This window comes from Malaclemys terrapin, unplaced genomic scaffold, assembly GCF_027887155.1.
Source record: "Malaclemys terrapin pileata isolate rMalTer1 unplaced genomic scaffold, rMalTer1.hap1 H_1, whole genome shotgun sequence".
NCBI classification, from domain to species: Eukaryota; Metazoa; Chordata; order Testudines; family Emydidae; genus Malaclemys; species Malaclemys terrapin.
In genome coordinates, this window is record NW_026530195.1 from 101,706 (window position 1) to 115,518 (window position 13,813).

The 13,813-nt window shown below is 60.5% G+C and overlaps 1 protein-coding gene across 3 annotated transcripts; it reads right to left on the reverse strand.

Annotated features, from left to right (window-relative positions):
- Positions 1 to 55: 55 nt before the first annotated feature.
- Positions 56 to 7,451, reverse strand: LOC128829661 (butyrophilin-like protein 10). 3 transcript variants are annotated; one of them, XM_054015138.1, is made up of 7 exons: positions 7,348 to 7,451; positions 7,149 to 7,208; positions 6,262 to 6,603; positions 1,019 to 1,303; positions 828 to 919; positions 720 to 740; positions 56 to 380 (listed from the first exon to the last, which is right to left on the reverse strand). In XM_054015138.1, exons 1-7 carry the CDS (start codon positions 7,349 to 7,351, stop codon positions 171 to 173), a joined length of 1,014 nt encoding a protein of 337 aa, XP_053871113.1. In that variant the 5' UTR covers positions 7,352 to 7,451; the 3' UTR covers positions 56 to 170. The 3 variants fall into 3 exon arrangements, with proteins under 3 accessions (XP_053871113.1, XP_053871114.1, XP_053871112.1); XM_054015139.1 differs by lacking the exon at positions 720 to 740; XM_054015137.1 differs by having other exon boundaries at positions 720 to 919.
- Positions 7,452 to 13,813: the final 6,362 nt, after the last annotated feature.

Below are 13,813 nucleotides of genomic sequence, written 5' to 3' on the forward strand. Positions count from 1 at the left end.
CTTCCAGAGCCGTGTTTATTGACAATGGGGGGCCCTGGGCTGGGGGTCTGGGTAGTGATGCCGAGCGAAGCTCCAACCCATTGAAGGGGGAAACCGTCTCAGGCCGTCAGGAGGTGAACCCAGGCGTCCTGGCTCCCAGCACTGCGGCCGCCCCGAGCCGCAGGGGGCTGCTAGGCACTGCTGGGCCCAGGGTGAGGTGTGGGGCAGGGCTCAGTGACCGACGGGTGCGGTGTGAGATGTTTGCTGGGTGGGGGTGGCTCCTGGAGGATGTCTGGTAGGTCCCCCCTCCTTGTGCAGGTGGGGCCGGTGCCCTCCAACAGGGCCTCTTCCCGGGCTGGGTCCGCCTCCCGTGGGGGGCTGGGTCCCTGGTGCCTCTGCCCCTGTCAGAGCAACACAGAGAGGGTCATGGCCCTGCCTTCCTGAGAGCGACAGCTGGGGCCGTTCCCCTCCAGGGGGTGCCAGCTCCCATCCGGCCCCAGGGCAGGGACTGGCTGGTTCGAGGGATGGAATACGGGGCCGTTCCCCTCCAGGGGGTGCCAGCTCCCATCTGGCCATGGGGCAGGGACTGGCTGGTTCGAGGGATGGAATACGGGGCCGTTCCCCTCCAGGGGGTGCCAGCTCCCATCCGGCCCCAGGGCAGGGACTGGCTGGCTCGGGGGTGGGGTGGGAATGGAATATGGCCCCATCTCAGTACCCCTCCCCCCTGCCCACTATCTCACCTTCCTCCTCTGGTGCCCAGCCTGTAGGAAGGAAAGACAAGGCCAGGGTGAGCGTGTGGGGCCTCCAGAGTGCCGTGGGAGTGAGTCAGGAGTGGGGCAGGTGCTTACCCAGAGTGCTCCGCTCCCCAGCACTACCACCGCCACGCCCATGCCAATACCAACGCCAACACCGGCCCAGCCCTTCCATGCTGGCTGCGGCTCTGGGGAGACAAAACCATGGCCAAGTGAGTGGCAGGGTCCGGCCTAGCAGGCCAGGCTGCCTCGACCCCCATCTGCCCCCCAGAGTCCTGGGTCCTCACCTTCCAGGCCAAGCGTCCCGGTGAGGTTCTGCTGGTGGAGGGTGGTGTTGACGGTGCAGGTGTAGCTGGCGGTGGGGGAGCAGGGCACATCAGCTGTATGGGCGGTGCTATACAGCCCTTGGGGGTCCTTGGCAGCTCGTGTCCCAGCCCCGTAGTCCCTGCCAGTGCTGTCGTGGATGGTGACGGTGGCGAGGGGATAGCCGCCCTCTGCGAGGCAGGTGAGTGTCACGTTCTGCAGGGAGGGGGAGCAGAGCTGGGGCTGGAGCCAGGATAGATGATAGAGGCCTGTGGGAAAGAGCCACGTGAAAAGGACGGGGTTTGAGAGATCTTGGCGGTACTGCGGAGAGTTCCCTGAGAACATCCACTCAGTGTCCAGCCGCAGTCAAAACAGCGACCAGGGTTGGGCATCATTAGGAAAGGGAGAGATAATAAGACAGGGGACCCCCATCTCCAACCAGACAGACTGGAATCGGAACAGGGACAGAAAAGGGAACAGAAATGATTAGGGGCATGGAACGGCTGCCGTGTGAGGAGAGATTAATAAGACTGGGACTGTTCAGCTTGGCAAAGAGACGGCTAAGGGGAGATACGATTGAGGTCTATAAAATCATGACGGGTGCGGAGAAAGTAGATAAGGAAGTGTTGTTTACTCCTCCTCATAACACAAGAACTAGGGGTCACCCAATGACATTAGTTGGCAGCAAGTTTGAAACAAACAAAGGAAGTATTTCTTCCCCCAACGCCCGGACAGCCTGGGGAACTCGGTGCCAGGGGGATGTTGTGAAGGCCAAGGCTATAACAGGGCTCAACAAAGAACTAGCCAAGTTCCTGGAGGATGGGTCAGGACACAACCCCCTGCTCTGAGCGGCCGTAGCCTCTGCCTGCTGGAAGCAGGGACGGGAGTGGGCGAGAGGGAATGGACACACGATAACTGCCTGTGCTGTTCATTTCTCTGAAGTGCCTGGCATTGGCCACGGTCACAGAGGATACTGGGCTCGATGGACCATTTGTTACGGAGTATTGGGGGACTCGGGGCCCTGCACCCCCGGTTTCCTGCGATTTACCATGACTCTCAGCCAGCCAGTAAAGCAGAAGGTTTATTTGGATGACAGGAATACAGTCCAAGACAGGTCTTGCAGGCACAGACAACAGGGACCCCCTCAGTTTGGTCCATCTTGGGGTCCCAGCCCCCCTTGGGAGGTCAGAGCCATCTCTGCCCCCCAGCCATCTCTCCAGCCTGCTTCCCACACTCTGGCTTCAGCGACCCCTCCCACAGCCTTTGTTCAGTTTCCCGGGCTAAGGAGTCACCTGGCCTTCAACCCCTCCCTGGGTTCTCGTGTTACACACTTAGGTATGCGCCCTCGGGCTGTCTCCCATTCCCCAATGCAGACTATTTAGCCACACTTTCCTGTCAGCATTTACAGACCACAGTGAGAACAGGCCCAGTTCGTCACATCTCTCCCCCCTTCGAGACCGAACTGAGCAGGGTCACTTTAGCCAGTGACCTGGGGAAGTTCGAACCTACCCCCGTTCCCATGGATGCCCCCGCATCCCTCCCATTCCTTGGTGAGAATTACACCAGGCCCCTCCAGTTTCACGCCCCCCCTTAGGTCGGGGTGCTTGATGGCACTCGCAGTTCGCATGTGGGAAGGTTTATGCGGCCTGTGCCCTTTCCCCACCCCCATACCTCTGGGGCTCCAACTGGGCTGTGGTCTTCTCCCAGCGCTCCAGTCTGGAGGTCTGTGCTTTGGGCTCTCTTGGTTTAGAGCCGCCCTTTTAACCTTGGCCACCCTCTGGAAAGGATCCTTTATGCTGGGCAAGGGTCCTAAAGCTGTTTTCCCCTTGTCCCAGGCCTTCCTCCCCCTCTGACAGGGGTCACAGGATCGGCAGTACTGTCGGACAGTAACAAAGACCCCAGGCCAGTAAAGCTCCGTAGCAGCCTCTGCTGGGTACGCCAGGTTCCCTGGTGCCCTGAGAGGGGAATGTCATGGGCCCGGCACAGCAGCTGGCAGCGATACTTCTGGGGTACCACCAGCTGCCTCCTGATCCCCCCTGACTCCATTTTCCCTGGGGGAGCCCATTCTCGGTACAGGAACCCCTTCTCCCACAGGAACCTTTTCCGGCCACCTCGTCCCATGGTCTGTACCGCATTGACGTCGGCTAGGTCCCTTATCTTCCGCAAGGAGGGGTCTCTCTGTAACTCGGCCTGGAACTCAGCAGCTGGGACAGGGATGGCCACCTGCTCTTCCTCGCCCGCTGGGCCTGAAGCTGCAGCCTCCCTGAGCCGTGTCCCTGGGCGTTCCCTCCCCACCAGGTTAGGGTCCTGTGCCTTAGGCAAGGCACCCCCCCCAAGGCCAGGGCGCAGTGCCCCTCGCCGGCTCTGACTGCGGGTCACAACCAGTGCCTTTTGGGGGTTGCTTGGCCAGTTTTCCAGGTCCCCCCCCATCAATACCTCAGTGGGCAAATACGGGTGTACCCCCACATTCTTGGGGCCCTCCTTGGCCCCCCACTTCAGGTGTACCCTTGCCACGGGCACTTTGACTGGGCTCCCGCCCACCCCCGTCAGGGTCAGGTAGGTGTTGGGCACCACCTGATCTGGGGCCACCACCTCGGGCCGGGCTAGCGTCACCTCTGCGCCCGTATCCCAGTATCCATTGACCTTCCTCCCATCCACCTCCAGGGGAACAAGGTACTCTCTCCGGAGGGACAGCCCCGCGCCCACCGTATAAACCAAAAACCCTGAGTCTGGGGCATCTAGCCCCCTAGAGGAGCTGGCCTGGAGCTCTCCTCCCTCCTTAGCAGGTGGTACTCTGCCAGCCCCCCTTCCCTGGGAATGCTGCCTCTCGCCGGGCTGGGTCTCTACCCAGTTAACCCTCTGTGGGTTCGGTCTGCTCAGTCTGTTCCTGAGCCTAGGGCACTGGGCCCGTATGTGGCCCTTTTGGCCACAGTGGTAGCAGCCCATGTCCCATGGGTCCCCTTGAGTAGGTTGGATGGTCCTGATGCCGGATGCTCCCCTCTGATGGTTTTTTTCTGTATTTTCCCATGGGGAGGTCCCATGGTGACTCTCTCTTTGCGTTGTGGTGGGACTGTTCCTTTGGGACTCCTCCCTTTTGTCTCCTGACCGGCTCTTTACAAACTCATCGGCCAGCTGCCCGGCGTGTCGCGGGGTCTCTGGCTTTCTGTCCACCAACCACAGCCTCAGGTTGGATGGGCACCGCTCATACAGTTGCTCCAGTACCAGCAGTTTAATCAGGTCCTCCTTCATCTGGGCCCCACCAGCCCACTTGCTGGCGTATCTCTCCATGCGGGCGGCTAGTTGCAGATATGAGATCTCAGGGGTTTTATCTTGACTCCGGAACCTTTCCCGGTACATCTCAGGAGTCAGCCCAAACTCTCGTAGCAGGGCCTTTTTGAATAGTTCGTAGTCCCCTTTCTCTGCCTCTCCCAGTTGGCGGTACAATGCCACGGATTTGGGGTCCAGTAAGGGGGTAAGGACCTGGAGTCTGTCCGCGGGATCAACCCGGTGCAGCTCGCAGGCCGTCTCAAAGGCCTCCAGGAAGTCATCCATGTCCTCCCCCTCCTTGTATGGGGCCATGATGCACTTATCAAAGCTCCGTGCAGTCCTGGGTCCCCCCTCACTCACCGCAGCCGGGGGTTCGCTGCCCTTCAATCTTGCCAGTTCCAGGTCATGCTGACGCTGTCTCTCATTTTCCTGTCTCTGTCTCTCATTCTCCTCCCGTTCCTGCTGTCTCTGTCTCTCTTCACACTGATGCTGTCTCTCTTTCTCCTCCCGTTCACGCTGACGCTGTCTCTCTTCATGCTGTCTCTGTTGTTCACGATCCTCCAGCTCCCTCAGTTTTAGCTCTTTCTCCCATTCCAGCCAATTCCGCTCCCCGGATGCCGAACGTCGCCGGGAGGATCCTCTGCTGGCCGGCGAGCTTCGCCGGGGGGACCCCCTGCTGGCCGGGGGGGTCACGGCGCCTTCGGTATTTGCTGGGCTCCTCCCCACCCTTCCCCTAGGCATAGGAAGGAGGGGTCTCGGGAAGCCCTCAGCAGCCGGCTGACCACTCCCAGCTGGGACAGACACTGGTGCCTGCGCTGCATTTGCCAGGCTGCTTCCCTGAGACACAGGGATCAGTTCATTCGCGCGATCTTCCGCCTCCAGCTGGGCAATGAGCTGTTCTTTGGTGAGCCTCCCAATGCGCAGCCGCCTCTGCTTGCACAGCTCCACCAGGTCGCTCTTAAGCCGCTTGGCATACATCTTCCTGCTGGCCACTCACCGGCCTGTGTGCTCACAGCTCCCCACAGTTCCCAGGGGGCCCCCTAGTGTGCCAGCCCTTCTCGAGGTCACCGCCTCTCTGCCAGGGTCGAGCTGCAGACTCCTCCGCCCCTGGGACCACTCGCTGCGATCCCCCCGGGGGACCCTGTTACTGCAAAAGTCCTTCTCGCTGGTCACACACTCCCAGGGGTAATAACCGTCTCTTTTTCACTCTTCAGCGCGCCTGGTCCCCGTTAATCCCCCTTCGTTTTACTGCTTCCCAGTCACTTACTGCAGGAAGCGCCGTCCACGGGGTGCAGTAGATCCCGCCGCTGCCACCAGTTGTTACGGAGTATTGGGGGACTCGGGGCCCTGCACCCCCGGTTTCCTGCGATTTACCATGACTCTCAGCCAGCCAGTAAAGCAGAAGGTTTATTTGGATGACAGGAATACAGTCCAAGACAGGTCTTGCAGGCACAGACAACAGGGACCCCCTCAGTTTGGTCCATCTTGGGGTCCCAGCCCCCCTTGGGAGGTCAGAGCCATCTCTGCCCCCCAGCCATCTCTCCAGCCTGCTTCCCACACTCTGGCTTCAGCGACCCCTCCCACAGCCTTTGTTCAGTTTCCCGGGCTAAGGAGTCACCTGGCCTTCAACCCCTCCCTGGGTTCTCGTGTTACACACTTAGGTATGCGCCCTCGGGCTGTCTCCCATTCCCCAATGCAGACTATTTAGCCACACTTTCCTGTCAGCATTTACAGACCACAGTGAGAACAGGCCCAGTTCGTCACACCATTGATCTGACCTGTGGCTGTTCCTATACGCGTTGTATTGAAGACAGCGCCCCCGAGAGGGGAAAGACCCCGTGCTCCATTTCCCACTCCTGTGAGCCAGCCAGGTCCCCGACATGGGGCCAGATCAGAGCCAGCACCCCTGAGAGGGGCCATTCCCCACCCGTGGAGGGGCCAGGCCCTGTGTCCCATTTACCTATGAGCCGTAGCTCCGTCTCTGCTATGCCCATGCCGCGGTTGCTCTTTACCCGGCACCGGTACCTGCCCTCGTCAGCCAGCGTCACGTTGTGTAGCCGGAGGGCCCCGTCCCCGCGCCCGGGCTGCCCAGCTGGGACAGTGGTCCGGCCCTGATAGGCAAGGTCCTCATGTGAGACCAGGTGTTCCCCTCTGTTGTAGGTGTAGACGTTCCTCTCGCTGTCCGGACCCAGCCGGGTCCAGTACAGGATCAGGTCCGCCGCGGGCGGGTAGGTGCAGTTCAGCAGCGCTGTGCCCCCCAGCACGGCCTTCGAGGTCGCGGGCAGCAGCACAGGTAGCTCGTCTGCAATGAGAGAGGCGAGGGCTGAGTCTGGGGGTCCCTGAGGCGGGGGGGGGGGAGGGCTGCGTCAGGGGTCCCGACGGCGGGGGGAGGGGGGAAGGGCTGCATCCGGGGGTCCCCACAGCGGGGTAAGCCGGGGAGGGCTGTGTTCGGCGGTACCCACGGCGGGGGAGGGCTGTGTCCGGGTGTGAGCGGGGGAGGACTACGGCGGGGGGATCGGGGGAGGGCTGCGTCCGGGGTCCCCACGGCTGGGCGAGGGGGGGAAGGCCACGTCCGGGGTCCCCACGGCGGGGCGAGGGGGTGAGGGCCGCGTCCAGGGTCCCCACGGCGGGGCAAGGGGGGGAAGGCCGCGTCCAGGGGTCCCCACGGCGGGGCGAGGGGGGGAAGGCCGCGTCCGGGGTCCCCACGGTGGGGCGAGGGGGAGAGGGCTGCGTCCGGGGTCCCCACAGCGGGGCGAGGGGGAGAGGGCTGCGTCCGGGGTCCCCACGGTGGGGCGAGGGGGTGAGGGCTGTGTCCAGGGTCCCCACGGTGGGGCGAGCTGTACGTACCTGTTCTCAGCCCCCACTGGGAGCTGATCTGGGTGAGGAGCAGGAGAGCGACCGTGCGGCCTGTGGGGGGAGAGGAGAGGGGTGAGCATAACCCAGTACCAGCCCCATTCCCACCCTGTCCCGAGCTCCCTGCCCTGTGGCTGGATCTGAGCTGGCGCCCCCTAGAGGGGAAAGACCCCGGGTCCCACCCCCAACTCACTCATGGGGCAGCCGGTGCTCTCTCATCAGCACCGGGGCGGTGTCCCTGCGGCTGCACCCCGAACTGCTCGGCTGCCGTGCTGTGCCGATCCTGTTCCCAGCCGGGCCGAGGTGAAGGGAAAGCGAAAGCGGCCCTGGCAGCCCCGTTCCCTCCCTATCCTCAGCCTTGATCCCCCCAGGGTGCAGGGCCACTTTCATTTTTCCCTGCGGGCAGCTGCTGCGTTCAGACACTTTGACTCTGCCCTGCTGCCCCAGCCCAGCTGCTGACAGCGACCCGGGGGGAGCTGCGCAGGGGGCTCTGGGAGCTGGGGGTGGCTTGAGCTGGCCCCGTCATGTGCGGGCGTGGCTGGCACGTCCTGCTCTGGGCCTGGTGCCAAGTCCTCCGCTCTCGAGCGCTTGGCAGCAGCACGTCTGCTAAGCCCTCGCTCGCGCTAACCCTGGGCCAGCGGCTGGGGTCCAGGGTTCAGATTGGCATGGGGAGCCTGGATTTAAAACCCGATCCCTGTACAGCGCCATCTCTCTATCCCCCAACTGGGTGACATGTGAGCCCCTGCGGGAGGCACCCACCCATGCCAACGACTCTGAGCCTGACCGATGTCCGGCTCGTTTCCCAGCCTGGATAAAGCCCCTCGGCCCCTGGCAGCTTTGACATGAGCCGCTCCAGGAGCGAACCCGCTGCCAAGCCGCAGTAATCCGGCGGGAGCATGTCAGTGAGATGAGCGGGCGGCACAGGGCACGCTCGCTGTCCCCTCGCCTGCTTCTCTACGGGGTGACTCCTCCATGCCAAGCTAGTGCCGCCAGACTGTCCGTCTGGGCAGCCAGTGCTGTCCCTCCCTGCAGCCCAGGACGTGGGGGTGTCTTGGGGTGACCGGACAGCAAGTGGGAAAAATTGGGGCGGGGGTGGGGGGGTAATAGGAGCCTATATAAGAAAAAGCCTCAAACATCGGGACTGTCCCTATAAAATTGGAACATCTGGTCACCCTAGGGCAGGGGTAGGCAACCTATGGCACGTGCCGAAGGCGGCACACGAGCTGATTTTCAGTGGCACTCACACTGCCCGGGTCCTGGCCACCGGTCCGGGGGGCTCTGCATTTTAATTTAATTTTAAATGAAGCTTCTTCAACATTTTAAAATCCTTATTTATTTTACATACAACAATAGTTTAGTTCTATACTATAGACGTATAGAAAGAGACCTTCTAAAAACGTTAAAATGTATGACTGGCACGGGAAACCTTAAATCAGAGTGAATAAATGAAGACTCGGCGCACCGCTTCTGAAAGGTTGCCGACCCCTGGTCTAGTATCTGGTTGCATAGCATGGCGCTGGCGTGAGTGGCTAGCCCAGGGCTCGGGGCCAGGCAGGCATGTGCTGGCAGTGAGGGTGTGAATGGCTTGGCCCCTGTAACAAAGTGGGAATGGTCTTAATGTTGTCTCTGAATACTGTGTGGGTGCCTCAGTTTCCCCTTTGCAGTTCTTAGGTATCTAGGTGGGGAGATCAGGGGGTGTGATTGTTGCAGAGCCCAAGTGGGCCCCTGTGATCCTGTCTGCACAGAGAATGGGCGACACCCTGTCTCCTGATGGCCTGGGCCCCTCCCCGGCAAAGGTGCCAGCTGAAGGTGTTGGAGAACAAAGATCAGGTGACCTCCTGGCCAGGGAAAGAGATAAAGGCCAGAGGAGGGGCTGGAGAGTCTCAGTTTGGAGCTGGCTGGGGAAATGGAGGGGAGCCCAGACAGGGCTCTGGCCTCCCTGTGTTATACCAATAAAAACTAGCAGGATCTTATTAAAGGGGACAAGATAAAGATGCCACATTTGTTATGATAATTTGATTTATGACTGTCACGGAGTATTGGGGGACTCAGGGCCCTGCACCCCCGGCTTCCTGCGATTCACCATGACTCTCAGCCAGCCAGTAAAGCAGAAGGTTTATTTGGATGACAGGAATACAGTCCAAGACAGGTCTTGCAGGCACAGACAACAGGGCCCCCCTCAGTTAGGTCCAGCTTGGGGTCCCAGGGCATGCCAGCCCACCCCCCTTGGGGGGTCAGAGCCATCTCTGCCTCCCAGCCATCTCTCCAGCCTGCTTCCAGCACTCTGCTTTCAGCGACCCCTCCCACAGCCTTTGTTCAGTTTCCCGGGCCCCGGAGTCACCTGACCTCCAACCCCCTCCTGGGTTCTCATGTTACACACTCAGGTATGTTCCCTTGGGCCAACTCCCATCCTCCGATGCAGACCATCCTAGTCACACTCCCCTGTCAGCATTCACACACCCCAGCAAGAACAGTCCCAGTTCGTCACATCTCTCCCCCCTTCGAGACCGAACTGAGCAGGGTCACTTTAGCCAGTGACCTGGGGAAGTTCGAACCTACTCCCGTTCCCATGGATGCCCCCGCATCCCTCCAGTTCCTTGGTGGGAATTACACCAGGCCCCTTCAGTTTCACGCCCCCCCTTAGGTCGGGGGTGCTTGATGGCACTCGCAGTTCGCATGTGGGAAGGTTTATGCGGCCTGTGCCCTTTTCCCACCCCCATACCTCTGGGGTTCCAACTGGGCTGTGGTCTTCTCCCAGCGCTCCAGTCTGGAGGTCTGTGCTTTGGGCTCTCTTGGTTTAGAGCCGCCCTTTTAACCTTGGCCACCCTCCGGAAAGGATCCTCTATGCTGGGCAAGGGTCCTAAAGCTGTTTTCCCCTTGTCCCAGGCCTTCCTCCCCCTCTGACAGGGGTCACAGGATCCGCAGTACTGTCGGACAGTAACAAAGACCCCAGGCCAGTAAAAGCTCCGTAGCAGCCTCTGCTGGGTACGCCAGGTTCCCTGATGCCCTGAGAGGGGAATATCATGGGCCCGGCACAGCAGCTGGCGGCGATACTTCTGGGGTACCACCAGCTGCCTCCTGATCCCCCCTGACTCCATTTCCCCTGGGGGAGCCCATTCTCGGTACAGGAACCCCTTCTCCCACAGGAACCTTTTCCGGCCACCTCGTCCCATGGTCTGTACCGCATTGAGGTCGGCCAGGTCCCTTATCTTCCGCAAGGAGGGATCTCTCTGCAACTCGGCCTGGAACTCAGCAGCTGGGACAGGGATGGCCACCTGCTCTCTCTCGCCCGCTGGGTCTGAAGCTGCAGCCTCCCTGAGCCGTGTCCCTGGGCGTTCCCTCCCCACCAGGTTAGGGTCCTGCGCCTCAGGCAAGGCACCCCCCCCAAGGCCAGGGCGCAGTGCCCCTCGCCGGCTCTGACTGCGGGTCACAACCAGTGCCCTTTGGGGGCTGCTTGGCCAGTTCTCCAGGTCCCCCCCCATCAATACCTCAGTGGGCAAATACGGGTGTACCCCCACATCCTTGCGGCCCTCCTTGGCCCCCCACTTCAGGTGTACCCTTGCCACGGGCACTTTGACTGGTGTTCCGCCCACCCCCGTCCGTGTCAGGTAGGTGTTGGGCACCACCTGATCTGGGGCCACCACCTCGGGCCGGGCTAGCGTCACCTCTGCGCCCGTATCCCAGTATCCATCGACCTTCCTCCCATCCACCTCCAGGGGAACAAGGTACTCTCTCCGGAGGGACAGCCCCGCGCCCACCGTATAAACCAAAAACCCTGAGTCTGGGGCATCCAGCCCCCCAGAGGAGCTGGCCTGGAGCTCTCCTCCCTCCTTAGCAGGTGGTACTCTGCCAGCCCCCCTTCCCTGGGAATGCTGCCTCTCACCCAGCTGGGTCTCTACCCAGTCAACCCTCTGTGGGTTCGGTCTGCTCAGTCTGTCCCTGAGCCTGGGGCACTGGGCCCGTATGTGGCCCTTTTGGCCACAGTGGTAGCAGCCCATGTCCCATGGGTCCCCTTGAGTAGGTCGGATGGTCCTGATGCCGGATGCTCCCCTCTGATGGGTTTTTTCTGTATTTTCCCATGGGGAGGTCCCATGGTGACTCTCTCTCTGCGTTGCGGTGGGACTGTTCCTTTGGGACTCCTCCCTTCTATCTCCTGACCGGCTCTTTACAAACTCATCAGCCAGCTGCCCGGCGTGTCGCGGGTTCTCTGGCTTTCTGTCCACCAACCACAGCCTCAGGTCGGATGGGCACCGCTCATACAGTTGCTCCAGTACCAGCAGTTTAATCAGGTCCTCCTTCGTCTGGGCCCCACCAGCCCACTTGCTGGCGTATCTTTCCATGCGGGCGGCTAGTTGCAGATATGAGATCTCAGGGGTTTTATCTTGACTCCGGAACCTTTCCCGGTACATCTCAGGAGTCAGCCCAAACTCTCGTAGCAGGGCCTTTTTGAATAGTTCGTAGTCCCCTTTCTCTGCCTCTCCCAGTTGGCGGTACAATGCCACGGCTTTGGGGTCCAGTAAGGGGGTAAGGACCCGGAGTCTGTCCGCGGGATCAACCCGGTGCAGCTCGCAGGCCGTCTCAAAGGCCTCCAGGAAGTCATCCATGTCCTCCCCCACCTTGTATGGGGCCATGATGCACTTATCAAAGCTCCGTGCAGTCCTGGGTCCCCCCTCACTCACCGCAGCCGGGGGTTCGCTGCCCTTCAATCTCGCCAGTTCCAGGTCATGCTGACGCTGTCTCTCATTCTCCTGTCTCTGTCTCACTTCATGCTGACGCTGTCTCTCATTCTCCTCCCGTTCATGCTGACGCTGTCTCTCTTTCTCCTCCCGTTCATGCTGACGCTGTCTCTCTTTCTCCTCCCGTTCATGCTGACGCTGTCTCTCTTCACGCTGATGCTGTCTCTCTTTCTCCTCCCGTTCACGCTGATGCTGTCTCTCTTTCTCCTCCCGTTCATGCTGTCTCTGTTGTTCACGATCCTCCAGCTCTCTCAGTTTTAGCTCTTTCTCCCATTCCAGCCAATTCCGCTCCACGGATGCCGAGCGTCGCCAGGAGGATCCTCTGCTGGCCGGGGGGGGGGGGGGGGGTCACAGCGCCTTCGGTATTTGCTGGGCTCCTCCCCACCCTTCCCCTAGGCATAGGAAGGAGGGGTCTCGGGAAGCCCTCAGCAGCCGGCTGACCACTCCCAGCTGGGACAGACACTGGTGCCTGCGCTGCATTTGCCAGGCTGCTTCCCTGAGACACAGGGATCAGTTCATTCGCGCGATCTTCCTCCTCCAGCCGGGCAATGAGCTGTTCTTTGGTGAGCCTCCCAATGCGCAGCCGCCTCTGCTTGCACAGCTCCACCAGGTCGCTCTTAAGCCGCTTGGCATACATCTTCCTGCTGGCCACTCACCGGCCTGTGTGCTCACAGCTCCCCACAGTTCCCAGGGGGCCCCCTAGTGTGCCAGCCCTTCTCGAGGTCACCGCCTCTCTGCCAGGGTCGAGCTGCAGACTCCTCCGCCCCTGGGACCACTCGCTGCGATCCCCCCGGGGGACCCTGTTACTGCAAAAGTCCTTCTCGCTGGTCACACACTCCCAGGGGTAATAACCGTCTCTCTCTCACTCTTCAGCACGCCTGGTCCCCGTCAATCCCCCTTCGTTTTACTGCTCCCCAGTCACTTACTGCAGGAAGCGCCGTCCACGGGGTGCAGTAGATCCCACCGCTACCACCAGTTGTCACGGAGTATTGGGGGACTCAGGGCCCTGCACCCCCGGCTTCCTGCGATTCACCATGATTCTCAGCCAGCCAGTAAAGCAGAAGGTTTATTTGGATGACAGGAATACAGTCCAAGACAGGTCTTGCAGGCACAGACAATGGGGCCCCCCTCAGTTAGGTCCAGCTTGGGGTCCCAGGGCATGCCAGCCCACCCCCCTTGGGGGGTCAGAGCCATCTCTGCCTCCCAGCCATCTCTCCAGCCTGCTTCCAGCCCTCTGCTTTCAGCGACCCCTCCCACAGCCTTTGTTCAGTTTCCCGGGCCCCGGAGTCACCTGTCCTCCAACCCCCTCCTGGGTTCTCATGTTACAAGCTCAGGTATGTTCCCTGGGGCAGACTCCCATCCCCCGATGCAGACCATCCTAGTCACACTCCCCTGTCAGCATTCACACACCCCAGCAAGAACAGTCCCAGTTCGTCACAATGACCAATAACTAATATTTGAATCCTAATACACACACATTATACCTAATACCTACACACACACACACACACAATCAGATGTTCTGCAGCTGCTGCATAGTTACCAGTCCTGCTTGAGTCTGTGGCTTGAGTTTGCAGCTTGGGTTCGTAGCTCGTGGCGGTAACTGGCCAGGAAAGCCGGGCACAAGGACGAGCTGGGTCTCTGTTGGGCGCACCGATGCCCTTCCATGTTGGCAGCAGAATGTTACCCTCCTCCAAAGTTTTCCATCTCACCCATCCTTTTTGTAGGCTTTAGTTTGAATCCAGAGTCTCTAGGTCTTGTACTGGGCTATCTTGATTATCACTTCAAAATTTTTTTTTCCTCTTACTTAATTGGCCCCTCAGAGTTGGTAAGACAACTCCCACCTGTTTATGCTCTCTGTATGTGTGTATATATATCTCCTCATTATATGTTCCATTCTATATGCATCCGAAGAAGTGGGCT

Excerpts from the sequence above, each read along its gene's own strand:
- LOC128829661 (XM_054015137.1), bottom strand. Across the intron at positions 1,304-6,261 it reads GACGGAGCTACGGCTCATAG|GCCTCTATCATCTATCCTGG; the intron begins GTAAATGGGACA and ends TCTTTCCCACAG. Across the intron at positions 920-1,018 it reads CGGGACGCTTGGCCTGGAAG|AGCCGCAGCCAGCATGGAAG; the intron begins GTGAGGACCCAG and ends TTGTCTCCCCAG.